General features: G+C 65.5%; 1 protein-coding gene and 1 long non-coding RNA gene across 3 annotated transcripts in view; one reads left to right on the forward strand and one right to left on the reverse strand.

Annotated features, from left to right (window-relative positions):
• Positions 1-3,497: 3,497 nt before the first annotated feature.
• On the reverse strand, positions 3,498-4,471 carry LOC122899054. Its single transcript, XR_006383094.1, has 2 exons — positions 4,410-4,471; positions 3,498-3,714 (listed from the first exon to the last, which is right to left on the reverse strand). It is a non-coding gene; the product is annotated as an uncharacterized LOC122899054 (long non-coding RNA).
• A 690-nt stretch (positions 4,472-5,161) lies between these two features.
• Positions 5,162-18,108, forward strand: part of INPP5A (inositol polyphosphate-5-phosphatase A) — a 157,449-nt gene continuing 144,502 nt past the window's right edge. The window contains exon 1 of one of the 2 annotated variants that reach the window (XM_044240766.1): positions 5,162-5,313. In XM_044240766.1, the coding sequence (XP_044096701.1) occupies positions 5,239-5,313 (75 nt within the window). In that variant the 5' untranslated portion in view covers positions 5,162-5,238. The remainder of the gene's footprint in view (positions 5,314-18,108) is intronic. The other variant, XM_044240767.1, reaches the window with a different exon arrangement.

The following is an 18,108-nucleotide window of genomic DNA, read 5'->3' on the forward strand; positions in this document are numbered from 1 at the left end:
AGTGATCATGTTGCCTGAAACCAACAGCAGTTTCACATCACGCTTTCCAATCTGTGTGCATTTTCTTTCTTGTTCTTATTTTCCTGCGCAGGCCGACCTTTAGTTAACGTTGAGTAGCAGGAGTGAGGGCGCACTGCCCTGCCTCGTCCCACAGCTCAGGTGGCGGTCGCGGCGTCTGTCCGCACCCCGTGGTGCTCGCGTACGTTTCTCACGGCTGCGTCTCAGGAGGTTCAGGAGGCCTCTCCATCTTCCGTTTGCCGAGAGGTTTTAATCACAAATAGATGCTAGACGTCCGTCGAGGGCTTCTTCTGAGCACTGACCCGACGGGCAGGAAGGGAAACAACCCAGCCTCGTGGCACGATGTGTCCGTCCAGCATCGGCCGCTCCCGGACGGAAAGCCTCCAGGGAAAGCCCTCCGTGGCACCCCAAAGCACGTTACAGAGCCGGGCTCGAACCGGAGGAGCGTGTATGGCCCGAGCTGGGCAAGGAGCGCGGCGTGTGCGGTACTCGCCGGAGGTCCCGTTGCAAGAGCCACAGCGCTGGGTGCGTTCGCATGAGATGAGGGGCCGCTGCTCCTCCTGGGCGGACGGAGCCGTCGACAGACCTTGGTTATCGGGGATGAGTGCGTGCCTGTCGTAAGGGCACTGTCAGCGGGCACCGTGTCGCCTCGACGCAGGACCCACATGCGTTTCCCACCGGCGCTCCTGCAGCATCTCAGCTCCCTGGGCAGCTACCAGTCTTCGCCGGCGTGAAGCGCCGCACGGGGAAGGCACCGACAGAGACTCACCAAACGGGTAAGTGAAGGAGCAAAGGGACGAGGGAAAGGCCGGACACCGGGTAAGGCCACACCTGCTGTCGAGGACCCGGCAGGCCTGGCGTCCTGGCTTGGACCCTGCTGCCTGTGGGGAGTTGGCCTGCTTTCTGCTCCCGAAGCTTGGTTTTCTTACCTCCCAAAGGCAGATACAAACCTCGCATGGCGGGCGCCTGGATGGCTCAGCGGGTTAAAGCCTCTGCCTTCGGCTCAGGTCATGATCCCAGGCTCCTGGGATCGAGTCCCGCATTAGGCTCTCTGCTCAGCGGAGAGCCTGCTTCCTCCTCTCTCTCTCTCTCTGCCTGCCTCTCTGCCTGCTTGTGATCTCTGTCAAATGAATAAATAAAATCTTAAAAACAAACAAACAAACCTAGTATGGCCGCTTTGGAGGACTAGGAGGAAGAACCATGAAGCACCCACACAGCCAGGGTGCCTGCAAGGTGCTGGCTGCTCCCGGAGAGCGCTGGTGAATGACGGAGGAATCCAAGTGACTCAGAAGCACAGATGCCTCCCTTTCCCAGGTGACTGTGAGGTCACTAACGGCAAACACGCTTCTGGCTAAAGCAACCCAGTCTGGCCCGTCACTGAGGACAGAGCCCTGGATTCCTCCCCGGGGGGTCTGCCCAGGATCTATGCAGAAAAGCACCTAGAGTGGGACCTTGGACACCGTGTGCTGTAACAACGGACCCAGGGTGACCCCCCAGCAGGGGTGTTGGAAGTAGATGACCACATGATTGAAACACACTTTGCAGCCAGAGTGCCGTCCTCCTCTCCACCCGTGGGGCGAAGGGGGACTTTTAAGCTTGCTTGTGCATAAGGAAGCCCAGCCGTGAACCTCTGAAGCATCGGATGAGACGAACCCATGAATAAGTCGGTCACTATCTTAAACTAAGTCACGATATGAGATTAGTGGCTACCGTACTGTCCTTTCCGGGACAGCTGACAGTACATTATTGTTTAACTAGAGTCTTGGCCAAACTGTCTGGGAGCCCCGCGAGCACCTGGCCAGGCAGGCTGGGTTGGAGCACGCGGTCTTCTGCGGAAGAACCGATGTCACGCTCTCGCGGCCTCCACCTCCCCCTCTGCCCTGCTCACTGGGGGACAGATCCAGGCCCGGATGCCGGGGGGGGGGCAGGTCTCTCCTGAGGCTGGATAAGTGGGCTTTGCATAACGTATAATAAGTTGCAAAACTTAAAAAATGGTATTACTCTCTCAGCAAAGGAAACATCCAGACAGAGTTCCAAAGGCAAAAAAGAACATGCTAGAAAAAGGAAGCCTCCCCTTTACCCATGATTTTATGAATGTGGCTTTTAAGTTACATGAGATTAGGGTTCAATACCTCTCTGAGAGTCAGGTAGCCCTGGATCCAGGCACGGGCATGGCTCCGACACGGCGCTGACTCACACGGCGCACACTTGTTACTTCCCCGTGGCTGGCTGCACCTGTGTGGCGGGGAGGCGGGGGTGGGGGGGACGGTCCATAGGCAGAGGGGAAAGCTGGTGTGATGGCATGTGTGGCGTTGGGTGGGTGGGTCGGGGTGGAGGGGGCGGTCTGTAGGAGGAAGGAGCATCTGAGAGGTCGGGTGGGCCAGCAGAAGCCAGAGGAGTTGCCGCTGGGGCACAGAGTCAAACGCGGCTGCCAAGGGCCGCACGCAGAGTGACTGGACACTTTGGAGTGTGAGCCTCCGAAGGAAGGAGTGATCCTGGAATCTGCTGGGTCTGCTGGCCTCGAGACAGCCCTTCCCAGCACAGCAGCAGGCACCTGGAGAAAGTCTGAAGAGACTGGTATACAGTGTGCACGGGAGGAGGAGCCAGGACCACAGCTAAGGAGGCCGGGACTCCTGGCGGAGCGAAAGGGGCTGGGGGGCAGGCAGCCAGGGGGGACCAAGACGGCCAATGTCACGGTCACCAGGGCAGAACCCGTTTCTGGGGTAAGTCAGGTGGGTGGAAGCCAGGGGTGGGGACTGGCTGCTGAATTAGGAACCAGTGCTAACCGTGCCGATGGCCCCGTTGGGGTGTGGCACAAGCAGCCGTCGAGAGCCTGGAAGGGTGGTCCGTTGGCGCTTGGGGGAGGCTGGGCACTTGTAGAAGGTTTGCAGTAAATGGAGCAGAGATGGGACAGCGAGGAGGGGCCTAGGACAAAGGGGGACTTGTAGGGTCTGAGACGCAGCAGCATGATTGTGAGGGGAGGGCAGGACGGAGCAGGGGCTGGGCGGAGGGAGGCGGAGGCCGGTGGGGCGCAAACTCTTCTTCGCGAAGGTGAAGCGCAAGCCTGTCCGCCAGATGCGAAGGGCTGCTGGTGGCCTGGAGATGGCGGGAGGGGTCCCACGGGGCAGCCAGGAGGTTGGGTGCTGGGCGAGGACGGGGCATGCGGCTGGGTCTAATTCAGTATATGTGCTGCCGAAGCGAGCACGGGCTGGGTCTAATTCAGGCAGTCGCCGGGGAAGCAGGCTCCTGCGCGCAGCTCAGGCCCTCGGCCAGGCGGGCAGAGGTGTGAGAAGAGACACAGCCTGAGGACAGGGCAGGAGGCGACCCGGCTTCTCAGGAAGCCGCCCGGACGTCGGGGACGTGTCTCCATTTGCTCTCTATGGCCGGTGTCCTTAGCAGCGGTGGGTTTCGCAGGAAGGTGAGCAGGAGCTGCCCTACTGGTAGGGTTGGGCTGTTACCACAGAATGACACACAGTAGGTGCCTTTACTCAGCGGAAATTTATTTCTCGCCTTCTGGACGCCCCACGTCTGAGATCGCGTTCCCACAGGGTCTGGTTTCTGGTGAAAGTTCTCTCTTCCTGGCTTGTCCAGGGCTACCTTCTGTCCACTCACATGGCCTCTTCTTTGATTTCTGTTGGGATTCGGAGCGTGTGGGGCAGCATGTGCTCTGGCGCTCTTCTTGCAAGGACACTGAGTCTTGGGAAAGAGACACCTTTATGGCCTCCGTCAACCCCAACTACCGTGTAGACGCCGTCCCCACGATGGAGGCTGCAGCTTCCCCTCGGCGTCCGGAGGACCCTGGGCACGAACCCGCCCGCCGGCCACCCCGCGGAGCGAACGTGGGTTTCTGAGTCAGATGCGTCTGCTGCAGGCCCCGGGCGGTCGCAGCCGCAGAATCCCGCAGCTACCTGCAGACCAGACGCCTTCCGGGAGGGCCCAGCTGCCGGCCGCCCCCAGCGACCCGCAGGGTCAGGGGCGCGCACGCGATCTGGGCAGGGTCAGGGGCGCGCAGGCCAGCCGGGCGGCCACCCCGTCCCAGCCAGCGCCAGCCGCTCCCCGGGGGCGGGTCTGGGCAGGGGCCGGGCGCAGAGGCCTGCTGCGCGCCCAGGCGCCGGTGGACAGCCTCACCCGAAACGCCTCCCTGGTGACACCCGAGAACTAGAGACGCGCCCGGAACGCGCCGGGGACCCCGAGCCCCGAGCCCGCGCGACCCCGCCTTGGGACCCCGCTCCCGCGGCCCCCGTCCCGACCACGCCCCCCTCCCCGAGAGCCCCGTCTCCAGCCCGCGCCCCCGCCCGAGGACCCCCCTCTCAGGGTCCGGGGCCCGAGACCCCCGCCCGCCTCCCTCCTGCGCCGCTCGCTGTCCCGCTCCGCGACCCTCTGAAGCCCACCTTGGGCGGGGGCCCACGCGGCCTGTGAGTTAATAAAATGTCCCCGGCCTCCGCCTTCCACGCTCGTGGCTCAGGCGCGGGCCACACGACCACCGCCCCCCCGCCAGCCCCTCTGCTCCCGCATCGCTGACTGCGGGTCCGCGCGCGGCCCCTTTAAGAAGCACGGTCGCGCGCGGCCCCTTTAAGAAGCACGGCGGCTGCCGGACCGTGACGTCACAGGAGTGCGGGGGGCGGAGACAGTGCGCGGCCTCAGCGCGGGGCGGGGCGAGGGTCGGGAGGGCGGCCGAGGAGAAGCCCGGGCCGACGCAGGAGAGCCCCGCGCAGGTCCTGCCCCCGCCCTCGGCCTCTCTGCGGTCCCGGACCCACTCCCAGTGGCCCCGCCCCTTCCGTCCACGCCCCGTCCCAGGCCCCGCCTTCTCCAGCCGCCCCGCCCCTCCCGGTCCCTCCCGGGCAGCCTGCCCGAGGTCCCGCCCCTCCCACGCACGCCCCGCCCCGCGCACGCCCCGCCCCCCGGCTCCGGGCGGGACTGGCCTCGGCGGCGGCGGCAGCGGCGGCGGCGGCAGCGGCTGCGGGAACTTCGGCGGCGGCGATCCTAATGGCTGCGCGCGGGCCGCGGTGAGGCGCGGGAGGAGAGCGACGGGCGCGGGGCCGCGGAGCAGCGAGGGCGAGCGAGCGAGCGCGCGCGCGGCCAGACCCCGGCCAGGCCCGGCCCGACCCGCCGAGCCCGCGATGCGCCCCGGGGCCGCCCCCCGGCGCAGCTGACGCCGCGGCCCGCGGAGACCCCAACCGACCGGCCCCGCGCGAGCGGCCGCCGCCGGCCCAGGCCACGATGGCGGGGAAGGCGGCCTCCCCGGGCACCGCGGTGCTGCTGGTCACGGCCAACGTGGGCTCCCTCTTCGACGACGTAAGTGCCCGGCGGCCGGACCCCGACCCCGCGCCGACCCCGAGCCCTGGGGCCCCCGGGCCCCCGCGATCCGGACCTGGGCCCCAGCTCTGATCCGCGAGCCCCCCCGGAACCTGGCCCCCAGGTCCCGGTCCCCGTCCCGGAGCCCCCGAGTCCCAGGTTCTCGACTGAAACCCTGAGTCTCAGACCCCAGGACCTGGACGCTGGATCTGGGCCCTTCAGATCCTGGTACCCCCAAATCCTGAGACCCTGAACACCCGGTGCCCTGAGCCCTGAGCCCTGCCCCGAACCTTGGAATCCAGGTCCCCCATCCCTGGCCTCCAGACTGCATAGGCTGAACCCTGACCTCAGAGCCCCGCCGGAACCCAGGGCCCAAAACTTGGATTCTAATCCCTGTCCAAGGTCCCCAAATCCTGATCTGAGGACCCTTGTGCATTGGCCCCAAACCACAACCCTGGCCCCAACTCTTGTCCCGGACTGTTGAGCCCAGAACCCTGACCCCTGAGTTCTGGCCTCCTGACCCCGCCCCTGGCCGGTGGGCTAGTCCCCCGCGCTGGGCTGCACTGGCCGGCTGTGTGTGGCTCCGTGCTGGGCGCCCCGGTTTTACCCCGTAACTTAGTATCTGTCTAGTTCTCCAACCAGGGCGGCTGTGGCAAGCCCTAGAGAACACTCTGTTTCTTGTTTATGGAAGAGAAAGATGCCGGCGAGCTTTTCAAGGCCAAAGAAGGGATGTGACTGTCCAGGCCTTTACCTCTGGGGCCTCCCGCCCAGGCGCCCAGGGCGGCCGCTGCTGGGCCATGGGGAGCTGTGGGAGCCGGGGACTGGGGCTTCTGGAGCTCTCGAGGCAGGCCCGGGCTGACCTAGTTCGCTGCCGGAGCCGTGGTGCCACCCGCTGTTGGTGCTCGCGCTGCCAACCCAAATACAGCAGGCTGCGGCTCCAAGTGGCGTGCTTGTTTAGGAAGAAAGGGCGATGGCACAGATGGAGCCTGTGGCGGCCGCGCTAGGTGAGCAGTGGGCGTGGGCCGGTCCAGTGATACAGGCATGACTTGGATTCCGGGAGAAGGCCTGGCGTCCTGCCGAGCCTTCCTTTGCCGGCAGCAGGCACGGGTGAAGTGTTTCAGTAAGCTCTAAGGTCATGGGCGGGCTCGGCTTGCTTTCCTTGACACGGAGTCGGTGCCGTTTTCGTGTTTTTCTTATTTTAACTTCCAGGCGTCCGCGATCGGCTTCCCCGCTGCCGGCGAGCTGTCCTCCCCGTGCCCCTCGGACAGCGTCCCGCGGCTCCTCGTTGGATCGTCTTCTGCACAAGGGTCCCGTCCTGGCGCGTGTCTGTATATTTAGCCGTCTATTCTCGGCTTTCCAGTAACACGCCGCTGTGACATGGTTTTGCTCAGATGATTCAGATCCGTTAGCTGAGGCTTCAAAGCCTCAGAAATGTCAGGAAAATTAAGCATGGTGGGGCATTGCAGTCTCAAAGGGAAGAGAATTTTGCTGTGCAAACATTCTTTCCAGTAATCTTTGATTCCGCGTTCTAGCGCGTTCGCTGCGTCTCAGCTGCGCTCACACACTTCTCTCTGCTGGCGTCAACACGGGTCACTTAATTTGCTTTTGTTTGCCAACACGTTCTCTCTGAATTTTCATTTTTCTTGAAGGCTGTATGGAGTTTCGCATCACGTTTGCATCTGGGAGGGGCATTCGTTGTGGTAAACAGCACACGGGGTGATTCTGCAGGATCGGTTCCATGTGCGGGCCCGCGGACGAGGACCTGCCTGGAACCCGTAGGTTTCTCGCCAGTGGAGCTCAGCCTTGGGGGTGGCAGGCGTCCTCCCTCCGTGGCACGGGGAGCAGCAGGTGGGCGCTCGCAGGCTCCCCCACACTCTGGGGCGCCCACTGTGGCTGGGAGCCGTGTGCTGCTGCATTTTGCAGGGGGCCTGGCGGGGGAGAGCAGTCTCGAGTGCAGGGGTGTTGGTTCCTTGGTGTAGTGCAGGTTTCAGCAGATCTGCCCAGTGGCTCTGCGCACGGCATGCCTCCAGCAGAAGGGGGCTGGGCCCGGGAAGGGATGCTTTCTTGCCGGCTTGGTCGTCGTGGGGAGGGACGTCTGAGGGAGACACAGGCACGGTGCGCCGTGAAGGCCACACACGTCTGTGCTTCTGAACTCGGGCAGCCTTGCCCCGTCAGCAGGTGACCCTCTGGAGGCTCTTTTCTCATCATTGCCCCTGGCTCATGTCCCCCCCGCCCGAGCGTGGCTGGCGTGTGGTCCTTCCCGAGGGCCCTCCGGTTGCCCCGCCCTTGCGAAGTTACCCGGGAGGGGCTGTGAACAGCCGCCCCACCGTGGTTCTCACCCTTGGAGGATGGACGGTGGTGGGGAACCCCCGAAGAGCTCCTGGTTTCGGGGTTATGACCACCCGTGTTTGCACCACGTCGTTAGGTAGATCCTGAGAGAAGCAGAAACCGAGCTCACGCTTTAGTGGTCAGAACGGTGATGTCATCACACATCATGCTCTGGAAAGTTCTGCCGGTCACTCAGGACGCTGAGGCCGGGAAGAGGAGACTGTTGTGTAGTGTTGCTGTGAGCATGGCTGGGACCTGGTGGACTCCAGGCCAGGCCTCCTGGGCTTCACTCTGAGGCTCTCGGTCCTCGCTGGTGGCCCTTCCTGAACGTACACGAGCACCTCCCTGCTGGGGGCACCGAGGGGCGGCTTCTCCAGGTTTGCAGCAACTGCCAGGTCGCGTCTCGAGAGCCCCGTGGCTCTTCCAGCCCCGGGTTAGACCCCGTTGTCACCACCCCTTCTCCTGGAGAGGGGCCACCAGGGCCGCCTGCCTCATGCTTAGGCGTGAGATGGCTGGATTTTTGACAAGGGAGGTTTCTGGCTCTTTGTTCTTAATGTTATTGCTAGAAATGAACCCAGAAGGTGAATTCTTGGGGCTGAGGTTGGAGAGCTGGGCACACCCCCCCGTCCCCCGTCCCCGCCCCGGTCTGAGGTGGCAAAGCTGTTTCCTGGGAAAGGCACTTCGTGGAGTGGCAGGGTTCCGAGCGCTCGGCTTGCCCTTGGGGCTCTGCCTGCATGGCCTTTGTCCGCGCATAGTCGGAGTTGCGTCCGTTCTGAGCTGGTTCCCCTTTTCGCGGGTCTCCCCAGAGCCTGCTGAGCAGTTCGTTGTGCCACGAGTTCTGGGGAACCGGCGAGCTGGCCGCACCCTCTGGGGCCTTTCCCACAGGAGGTGTCTGGGGGACCCTCTCCCGGGCCCCGTGGCCCTCCTCTGTCCTGTACCGTCAGTTTGTCTCTCTCTGCCCCGTGCTCCCATCCCACCCTGAAAGCTCCCCGGACTCCACGTCCCCCAGCTCGTGCCGCGTGTGGGGCCGCCGCTACTGCCTGCCTTTCGCCGTCTCCCCCTGCTCCTGGCCCGGCACATGGTCACGCGAGCTGGTGGAGTCCGCGGGGCCTTGAGCTGGAGGGCTGCTGTCCGTTCCCGGCCGTCTCCCTGGCTCTGGGTGGCCTCTGACAGCACGGTCTCTGCTCCTGCAGGCCCTCTGGCGACGGCTTCACCGAGACGCCATTCCGGGGTCCTACACGTCACCGCACAAAGCTGGTGGCTCCGAATCAGTGGTTTTCTGCACGTCGCACACCGTGCCACTGTCACCCGTCCATTCTAGAGCCTGTTTTGTGCTTGAACCAGGAAGGTCCCTTGGCAGCCCCCCCGCCTTGAAGTCAGCAGGCTCCTCTGGCCTTCGGGGATTTCCTTATTCAGGGCGTCTCACGTCACTGTCCCGTAGGTGGCCCTTTGTGTCTGGCTCCGCTTGCTGGGCATGAAGTTTTCAGAGTGGATGACGGAGCGGGTGTCGGCGCTGCTTTCCGTCGTCTGCCTGAGCCCTGCCCCCGCAGGACTCACTGCGGTTGGTCAACCCGCTGTCCGCTGCTGGGCGTGGGGCCGTCCCCACGTCTGTCCCCACGGCCTGCCCGTTGCACAGAGCGCTGCCCTGAGCTTGGTGCGCGCGTTTTCGTTTCTCCCAGGCGCGTGCCCAGGAGGGGAGCTGCTTGCTTTTTGGTGACTCCATGTTTAACCTTTGGAGGGACTGACCATCGCGGCCCAGCGTCTGTACCGTTCCACCTTCCCTGAGCCGTGTTCCAAGGCTCTTGCTGCTTCCCGTCCTCCTGGCCTTGACATCCTTCTTCAGAGGCTTTTTCCTGGGCTGCGTGGACGCCCCTGCTTTGGGCTGTCCCCCTCACCCCACCCGGCCCTGGCTGCCTTTCTGCAGCCACACTCACTTCTGTGGTGCTTGTCTGGACTCAGGTCTTGAAGGACCGTGTCCATGCGGGTCGCAGGAGGCAGGAGGGAGACCCAGGCCCGGGGCTCAGCCTGTAGCGTGGTGGGATCAGCTCCTGGGAAAGCCCGTGCTCGCTGCCGGCGCGGGACACGGTGGGGGGTTCTCATCAATGAGCTTGCGGCTGTCAGGTTTCCGAAGTCGTGGTGTCGGCGCCGTCTCACAGCCCCGAAGCAGGCTGCGGTGTGTGAGGTGCAGGGGTGGGGGCCGGGCCGGGCCTCCCAGCCAGCCTCCTGGGCTCCCCCAGCCCCCGTGTCCCATGGGGACAGCCCAAGAAGGCAGGGGCTTAGCAATTTTTTTTTTTTTTTTTTGCATTGTTGCCTGTGACCCGAGACGTCAGTGTACTTTCCCTGTAGAAATTTGGTCTGTTTGCCGGAGCGCAGGCCTCTTTGTAGTCGCGGATCCGCCCATTCCCACAAATGGGGCGGGGGTCCAGAGCCTGGTGTGGCTTTGGTGCTGCTGCTGCTCAGGAAACGGCCTCGGCACCCGGACACCTCTGCTCACCCTGGACAAACAGCATGTCGTGCCGGCCTTGGACGGTCTTGGACACGCCGACGACCTGTGTGCAGGCCACACCTGCGTCCCGTCCCTCTTGCCGACATGGGGTCCCCGGCTGGGTCCAGCAGCCTCTGAGCTCGCGGTGACGCGGTGTCCTCTGCACTCACCGGCGTCCTCGGCGTTTCCGGTGTCTGTCAGGCTGCTGAGGGCTGCTGTCCACCGCACGGGGTAGCACGTCTGTGTCCAGTGTTCTGTGTGCTTCGAGTCCAGCGCAGGGAACGCGGCCGGAGGGCTCGCTGGTGTTCACACTGAGAGACACCTGTGTCACTGCCTCCCGGCCTGGATGGCTCCGAGAAGTTGCCCTCTGGTGGGCGTCCCTGGGAGAGGCCCCGCACTTGGGTCCAGAGCCCGCATCGCACACAGTGTCCCCAGCGTGCCCTTCTGGGAGCGAGAGAGCAGGAGAGGGGGTCCAGCGCCACCCTGGGTCCGTCACTGGTGGTGCGCGGGTTTTAGGGAGAGACCTGTGCGGAGCTGTGACCCCGTGATGTGCCGGGTCCAGTCTGGAAGTTACAGAAATTGGACCAGGCCTGCCTCCCCACGGATTGCCCTTCTGGAGCCTCCTGTGTGACCCGGAAGGGCGGTGAGCAGGCGGAGTGCGGGCATCTCGCTAAGGGACGGCGGGCGCGTGTGTCTGCTCCTGCGGGCAGCGGAGTGGGGAGTGGGTAGGAGGGTCCCCTGTCGGGAGGTGGGCTGTGTCTAGCTTGCAGTCCGGTCGGTGGGGTGGGCACAGGGTCAGGCGGCTGGTCGGAAGGGCATTGGAGGGTCTGGGTGGTGTCTCGGTCACCCGTCTGTCGTCGCTTCTGGGGACGCAGCCCTGTTTTCCCCATGTTTCCCCAGGCCCTCCCAACATGAGTGAGCTTACAGAGCGGGGTTGCAGCGGCTGGGGAAGAGGGGCGGCAGAGACAACGTTCCCACGGTGAACACACACTGACTGTGACTTCTGTCTTCTGTTGCCGCTTCGTTAATTAGGGCATCGGAGACTGTCCCGCCTCGATGCTGGGGGTAGTAGCTGGCCTGTAGGCTTGGGCCCGGTTTCTGCCTGGCCAGGCCCGGGACGGCTGCCCCGTGGCACGCTTCCTTCTTGGGGGCAGTCTCTGCTCCGCAGCCCCGCGTTCTCCCTGTGGAGCCGCGGGCCCCTTCCCGGAGCCTCCCTTTCAGGGGAGCAGATGGTGTTTCTGAGTGTCGGAGCCCAGGAACTGTCCAGGTACTGGGCTCTTCAGAAGCAGGGGCAGGTGCTGAGCCGGTCCACTCCAGGCGTGGGCTTGGGCACGTGGGAAAGCTCAGACGGCCGTGCGCACACTGACGGAGACACCGAGGAGGCCGCCGGGGTTTCTGACCGAAAACGAGCAGAGGAAAAAGCAGCAGCTTGTCCGGTTACACTGAAAGTGGACCAGGGTGACGGCCGCTGGCTTTTTCAGGGCATGAAAGTGTTAGTCCAGAGATGGGACCGCATGACGACCCCCGTCAACACAGGGCAGGAGGGTTTGGGGCGGCTTGTGTGTGGGCCGGGCGGGCCGGGCGACGTGCGCAGGCCTGTGTGTGGGGAGAGCATCTGGGGACGCTGTCCTCCCCGTCCCTGCCTCTGCGTGGCCTCTGACGACGGCGCTGGAGAGGGTGCCCCACTGCTGTCCACGACTTCGAGTTTTCCAGGTCTGTTTTGGGCCGTAGAAAAGGCACCGGGGCAGGATGGCCACTGGGACCAGCTGCGTGCAGGACAGCTGACGCGTCTGTCGCAGGACGGGCAGGGCTAGGGCGGCCCTGTCTGGGGAGCCGTGCTGTCCAGGGGCTGGAGCAGTCCGTGTGAGCGGCCTGGGGCCCTGTGGGAGCTGGCCCGGGCCTGGACGGCGGCTCTGGGTGGGGACGGGGGAAGCGGGTCAGGGATGACGGGTCAGGGATGACGGGGGCTCTGCCTGGCGGCTGCTCTCGGTGCCCGCACACAGAAGGGGCTTTTCTGGGTCACAGGTAAGGACGCCAGTGACACGCAGGCTCGAGGACGATGCTGGCCCGGGTTTGGGGTTTCCCTTTGGTGACTCATTCAACCTCATCCCCAGCCGTCCCTTAAATCGGGACCCTCAGGTGGGTTGTTGTGAGCCCAGGGCCCTCGTCTTCTCCCCCTTCACTGACGGGGGCTGAGGCCCTTTGGGGCTGGGGGCTCGTGGGGACGGGGAGGCCGGGGCTGCGCTCCCTCCTCTGAGCAGAACATGGTGGTGTTGGGGACCTTCTCAGAGTCCCCTCCCTGAGTGAGCTGCCTTGGAGCCCATCAGGAGTCTGTGTCCTCTGCACCCCGCGCGGCGCCGGGCCGTCCATCCTGCCCTGCCCTTGCTCTGGGCCGCGAGCACGGGAGCCGGCCTGGCGCTGCATCCTGGAGGCCACGGACTCTCTTCCCCGGGGCGGAGTCCAGCCCTGGCTCTGGTCCAGGGCTCGCCGGCCTGGGCCCAGGCGCCCTCCTTTTCTGCCCACGTCTCAGGGTCCCTGAGCCACTTGCTGTTATTCTAGGAACCGGACGTTTACAACGGGAGGCATGGCCAGGCCTGGGGCTCGGTGGCAGGGATTCCGCCCTCAGTGCTGTCACGAGGCCATGTGTCGGGGTCCGCAGGGGCTCGTGGTGACAGGGAGGTGTGGGGCTGGAGTGTGCCGTGCGTCCCGTGTGACTGAGGGCGTGTCGGCTGCCCCTCCCCCGCTGGCACATCAGGAAGGCAGGAATGCCCGCCGGCACGGGGGGCTGGGGCAGGTAGGGAGGGAGCCCGGCAGGGTGAGGTATGGGTGCTGCCAGCTGGGCCCAGGCCCCTTCCTTCGAGGTCTCTGTCCCCTTCTGCCCACCGCAGGCTTCCTTCCTTGTGCCCGGGCTGCCGGCTTGGTCCGTCTGCTGTCCGCTGCGCGTGGGCTCCTGTGTCCGGCTGACGGGAGCGCCGGTTGTGCCGCCCAGGGTCACCCCAGAGGAGCCTCCTGCTCTCGCCCGTGGCGTGCCCGCAGCCTCCGCGGCTCTGGAGGTCCGGCACACGTGCCGGCTGCCCCTTCACCGTCCCTACTGGCCTTCCTGAGCCCCCTTTCCCCACCGAGCCCCTGTGGCAGCGTGGGGCTCCGATGCCCCGCCAGGACGAGCTTTCCCGGTTGTGCTTCAGCGGAGGCTGCTGCTCTGAGCAGGCCCGTTGGGCTCCCAGTGCAGAACTTCGCGGGCCCTGCTGGGGCGGGCGCACGGTGACCGGCTCGGTGCCGCACGGTCCCTCCTTCCCCTCCTGTCACGCGGTGTTTTCAGGCTCGCTGGCCGTCACCGCATCCCAGCCTGTCGCAGTGCGCGGCCTCCCGGGACGCGGCCGCTGCGGGGTGGGCTGTGGGGTTCTGCCGGGTGGCTGGAGGGATCCCGAGGGCTGCGGGCCTGCCGGCTCCCCGGCCGCATCAGAGCGTTCCGCCGGCTCGGGAGGGGGGTCCTGGCCAGGGCGGGGGTGCAGGCCTGCTCTTCTTGCTGCCGTTTTGCCGAGGGACCGTCTGCATGTCACACAGTCCACGCCGCGCACGCGTGTGGCTCAGTGACTTTGGGAGGCGTCGGCAGTGGCTCGGCTCACCCCACGCTCCTCTCTGGGCACGTCCCTCGTGGCTCTCGGTGCCACGGCTCTGCCTCCGTCTCCAGAATTTTCCCTCCAGCGCGTCTCAGCTGGCGGGATCTCGTGGCGGTCCTCACGCCGGGCCTCGGTTTTCCGCCCGCGCTGATGTTCGCGTCGGCACTTCCGTCCCCTCTCAGGCCTAGCGCGGTGCCGTGAGGCGCGTGCCCCCAGCTGTCCCCCACCGGTGGGTGGACAGCATCGTTTCCGGCTTGGGCCGCTGTGAACCCTCGTCTGCGCCGCTGGTCGCATCTCCGCCGGCCCTGCCTCCCTGCCCTGAAGCCGTGGCCGCATGCACGTCCCGATGCCGCGTGGGGCCGAGGTGGCTGGGGGACACGGGGCTGGATGCCTTCTGCTGCGGGGGTGGGGAGGAGTCCTCTGTGTTCGTCAGGCGCGTTTTCTGGCCTCGGCCTGTGAAGGACAGGTGGCCGCCGGTGGTCCGTTGCAGCAGCGCCGCGACCGTGGCACCGCAGCTGGTGGCCGCCGGCGAGGTTGTCCGGGCGGCCGTGGGCTGCCGCGGACGGGGCCCCCCGGGGCTGTGGCTGCGCTTTGCCCTCCCTGGGTCAGGCACATGGGATGCCGGGACCTCCCAAGAGGGCGGACGGTCCGTGGGCTGGTGTCGTGCCCTCGAGTACGGTCGGCAGGTGAGGAGCCTGGACAGCTGTGCTGGGGCCTCCCGGGCCACCCTTGGCTCCCGGGACTCAGCCTCTCTGCCCACAGCTCGGTGCGGGTGTGGGCGGAGCATCCGTGGGGGGCTGGTGCTGAGTCCCGGGGTCAGGGGTCAGTCTGGAAGAGGAAGCAGTGGTGACCTCCGCGGCCTCCCCTCCTGCTGCCGTGGATGCGGAGGACACCGGCCCCCGTGGGGGCAGTGCTTCTGGCGGGTCAATTCCTTCTCCCAGCCTCGGGGCGTGACGGCCCCTCAGACGCAGTCCCTGCCCTGTTGCCCTTTCTCTCCGAGGTGCCGGGGCGTCGGGGTCTGCAGCTCTGAGGCGGGGATGTCATTTACCCCACGGCGCACGCAGCTGCTCAGCCGGGACGCTCTCTGGTGGACAACTTCGGGGACTGGGCGGCTGTGTTCCCGAAGTTGCCCCAGAATGCTTGCCCATGGCAGGGCCTGGCCAGCTTCACGTGAGGCCCGTCCTGTGCTCAGGGCCTGTGGCCTGCCTGGGAGGGGGCTGCACTGGGTCCGTCCAGATGAGGGGCTTTCTTTAGCCGCATTCCTCCTCAGTCCAGGGGTCCTGCCAGGACCAGAGGCGACAGGAAGCAGCAGCCTGACCCCAGTTCGGAGCACGTGTGCTCTTGTGCCCGTCGGTGGGCTCCTGCCGGCTCCAGAAGAGGAGGGCGCAGTGGGGCTGGGGACGGTTCTGACACACGGGGCAGGCCTGCTGCGACGGGGCTGAGGTCTGGGTTGCGGGTCAGTGCTTTTGAAACCCCGGCGAGACATGTTTGTGCAGAGCCTGTGGGAGGCGGGGCACCGAGAGGCAGCCACCGGGCGCTGAACGGACAGAGCCACCGTCCCAGTGAGCCTTTGGGTGCCCTCCACGTGCTCTCAGGGTCCCGTACCAGTTCTGGGCCCCAGGCTTAATTGGGGTGCGTCGGGGAGCACGTCCTCTGTCCGGCTCAGCCAGTGGTCGCCCGGCGCCTGCGTGCAGACCATGCCCCTCGCTGAACGGTAATTCGGGGCATTGGGGGACTTACGTTCTGCTGGAGTCGTTCTGTTAAGAAAGACAAATTAGTGGGGACGCGTGTCTTGCTTTTTTCTCCTTCATCACTTACGGTTTTTCAGATCTTTTGCAACTTCCTGTTTTTGCTGTAACGCCGTCGCCTCCCTCCGTGCTGTGTCTCGCGCTGTGCACGCCGTGCAGGTGGAAGGCAGGCGGCTGGGCTGCTTGGGGGGGCGGTGCTCATCGGAGCCGCCCGCAGGGTGTGGGTGAGCGGCAGGGGCTGACCGGCCACGGAGACCAGAGCAGCGCCCCAGTGGCCAATTCAGGGACTGTCCAGACGGCCACTGGGGCCAGGTGGGGTCTCACCTACATTTTTAAAGGCCTGGGGCTGTGTCCTCCCTGCCATAGCCCAGGCATGCTTGGTGCTGCCAGCGAAGAGTTTTGGGGCAGGAGATCTGGGCTCCTGGGCTCTGGGTGGTTCTGCTCTGATGTCCGGCTTCAGCCTTGGCCATGCTCGCAGGTGTGTTGCTGTGAGGGCCTGGAGCTCATTTTTAGGGGCTGTGCATAGCATGGTTCCGGCGGCCCCGGGCTTAGTAAGGGTGTCCTCAGGGCTGGGCCCTTGTCTGGGGGCTGGTGCCTTGGCAGGGAGCACCCCAGCTCTGCCCACACCGATGCTCCCAGCAGCTCTCCCCCTGCCTGCCTCTGGGGGCAGCTCTCGCCTTGGCGGGGCATAGTGGCTGCAGGCCAGGGCGTCTCGAGGGCACCTGGGGGCTGTCCTTCAGCCCCTTGGGTGTGCCTTTCCTGCCCGTCCCTCACGTCCATCTTGCCCGCTCGCATCCGAGACATAGAGGACTCGGGGAAAAAGCCCAGAAGCTGTGGGTCGCGGTGAGCATGGACAGAGAAGCGAGGGTCCTCGGACTGAGGAGGCTAGAGGGGGCCTGAGAGGGGGCCTGGGGGGGAGGAGCATTTTAGGACAGGTGTCCTGGGATGTGGGGAGCCAGCAGGCCGGAGCTGGGGTTCGTTGTCTGAGGCCCCCCTTGCACTGGGTCAGGGCCTCCCCCGCCCCGAGGCAGGAGTTCCCGCTCCCATCTTACTGGGATGATGCACAGCCCACCTTCGGGGCAGAGCGGCCTCACACCAGGGCAGTCTGGCACACAGCTCACCCTCGGGGCCCCCAGCTGCCCCAGCCGCCTCTTGTGGCAGGAGAGGGACTCGAGGGTGTCTTAGGAGGCCCAGAGAGGCCCAGAGACCACAGATCTCCTCCTGGGCAGGCGGCCAGGGCCTGGACCTGAGCTCTTGGGCATGGGAGCCAGTTGGAGAAGTAAGGGAGAGGTGGCCTCTGGGGCCTGTGCAGGGCGGGAGCAGAGGCAGGAAATGGGGAGCCAGGCCTGTTGGGGAAGCCGTGGGGCTGGCGTGGGCGGTGTGGTCAGCATGGCCTGGTGTGGCCAGTGAGTAGCAGAAACCAGGCACTGTGGGCCGAGAGGTGGCCTGGGTCTGAAGGTGCTTGAGCCCTGCTCCTTCAGCGCACGGGGGACTGGGGCTGATGACCCTCCCTCTGCAGCCCGGCAGGAAGACCCAGAGGGCAGGTGCCCTGGCCCCACGGTCATCCCCGGGTCTGGCCTTGAAGAGGTGTGGTCGCCGGGCCCCCTGGAGCTCCCTGAGCTCAGTCCGCATTTGCACTACTGATAAGTGAGTCAGTCCGGAAGGGGAGGAAGGGGTTGCTCAGAGCCAGGCTGGAAGAGCCAGGAGCTCCAGATAGCCCAGGGAAATGCAGTGGGGGCAGTCCGTGCCCTTGGAAGTGAGCCCCTCAAGGACAGGGTTTGTGGCCAGTGCCTCCCGAGGAGCCGGGGAGGGCAGGCGGAGAGGCACTGAGGAGGGAGCTTCCCACATCTGTTTTCAGGGTCAGAAAATTCTACCAGGGACTCCGGGACGTAGCCTAGATTCTGGGAGAAAGTGGATGTCTGTGAGCCTTGATAACCTGGGTAACTTTAGTCTTCTGTAAGGAAAAAGCCAGTGGCGTGACCCAAAAAGCTTCCAGCCACGCGTGGTCCGTATCTTGCGTGCCGTTTGGAATGGCTTTCCATGCCGCAGCACAGACGGGGTGACGGCTGCGTTAGGAATCGTCACTGCGCACGGGGACAGAGTTTTACCATTTGTGAGAGTGGACGCGCCCTTTCCTGCTGGGCGTACGCGGGCCTCCAGCGCTGTGCTGCCTTCCATGGAGAAAGTCCGGTTCCCAGGTTGGGGGGCCCGACTGGGGGTCTGCGTTGCCAGCGCCCGTGGGGCCGTCAGGCCTGGGTGCGTGTGCGGGGGGCAGGGCCCAGGGCAGACGGAGCCTGCGCTGGCCCCACCTTGTCACACAGAAGCCGACCTCCTCCGCTGTGCTGACGTCACAAAATGTGTCGGTGCCCCCCAGCGCGCGCGTGATCGGCACCCCACTGCTCCCGAGCCGGGCCAGAGCCGGGCCTGGGCAGCGCGGACGAGGCGTGGGCACTCAGGGATGGAAGGGGCCTCTGCCTCCGGTTGGGTGGCACGCGAGTGTGCGTGGAGCCCTGGGGGCGTGGGGCCGCGGGTCACTCCTGGCAGCACAGCGAAGCGCTGGCGGGGGGTGGCCCTCGGCTCACGGAACCCCCGTAAGCAACGTGGTTGGAACGAG

The sequence above is a fragment of the Neovison vison genome, chromosome 2 (assembly GCF_020171115.1).
Source record: "Neovison vison isolate M4711 chromosome 2, ASM_NN_V1, whole genome shotgun sequence".
In the NCBI taxonomy this organism is placed as follows: Eukaryota; Metazoa; Chordata; class Mammalia; order Carnivora; family Mustelidae; genus Neogale; species Neogale vison.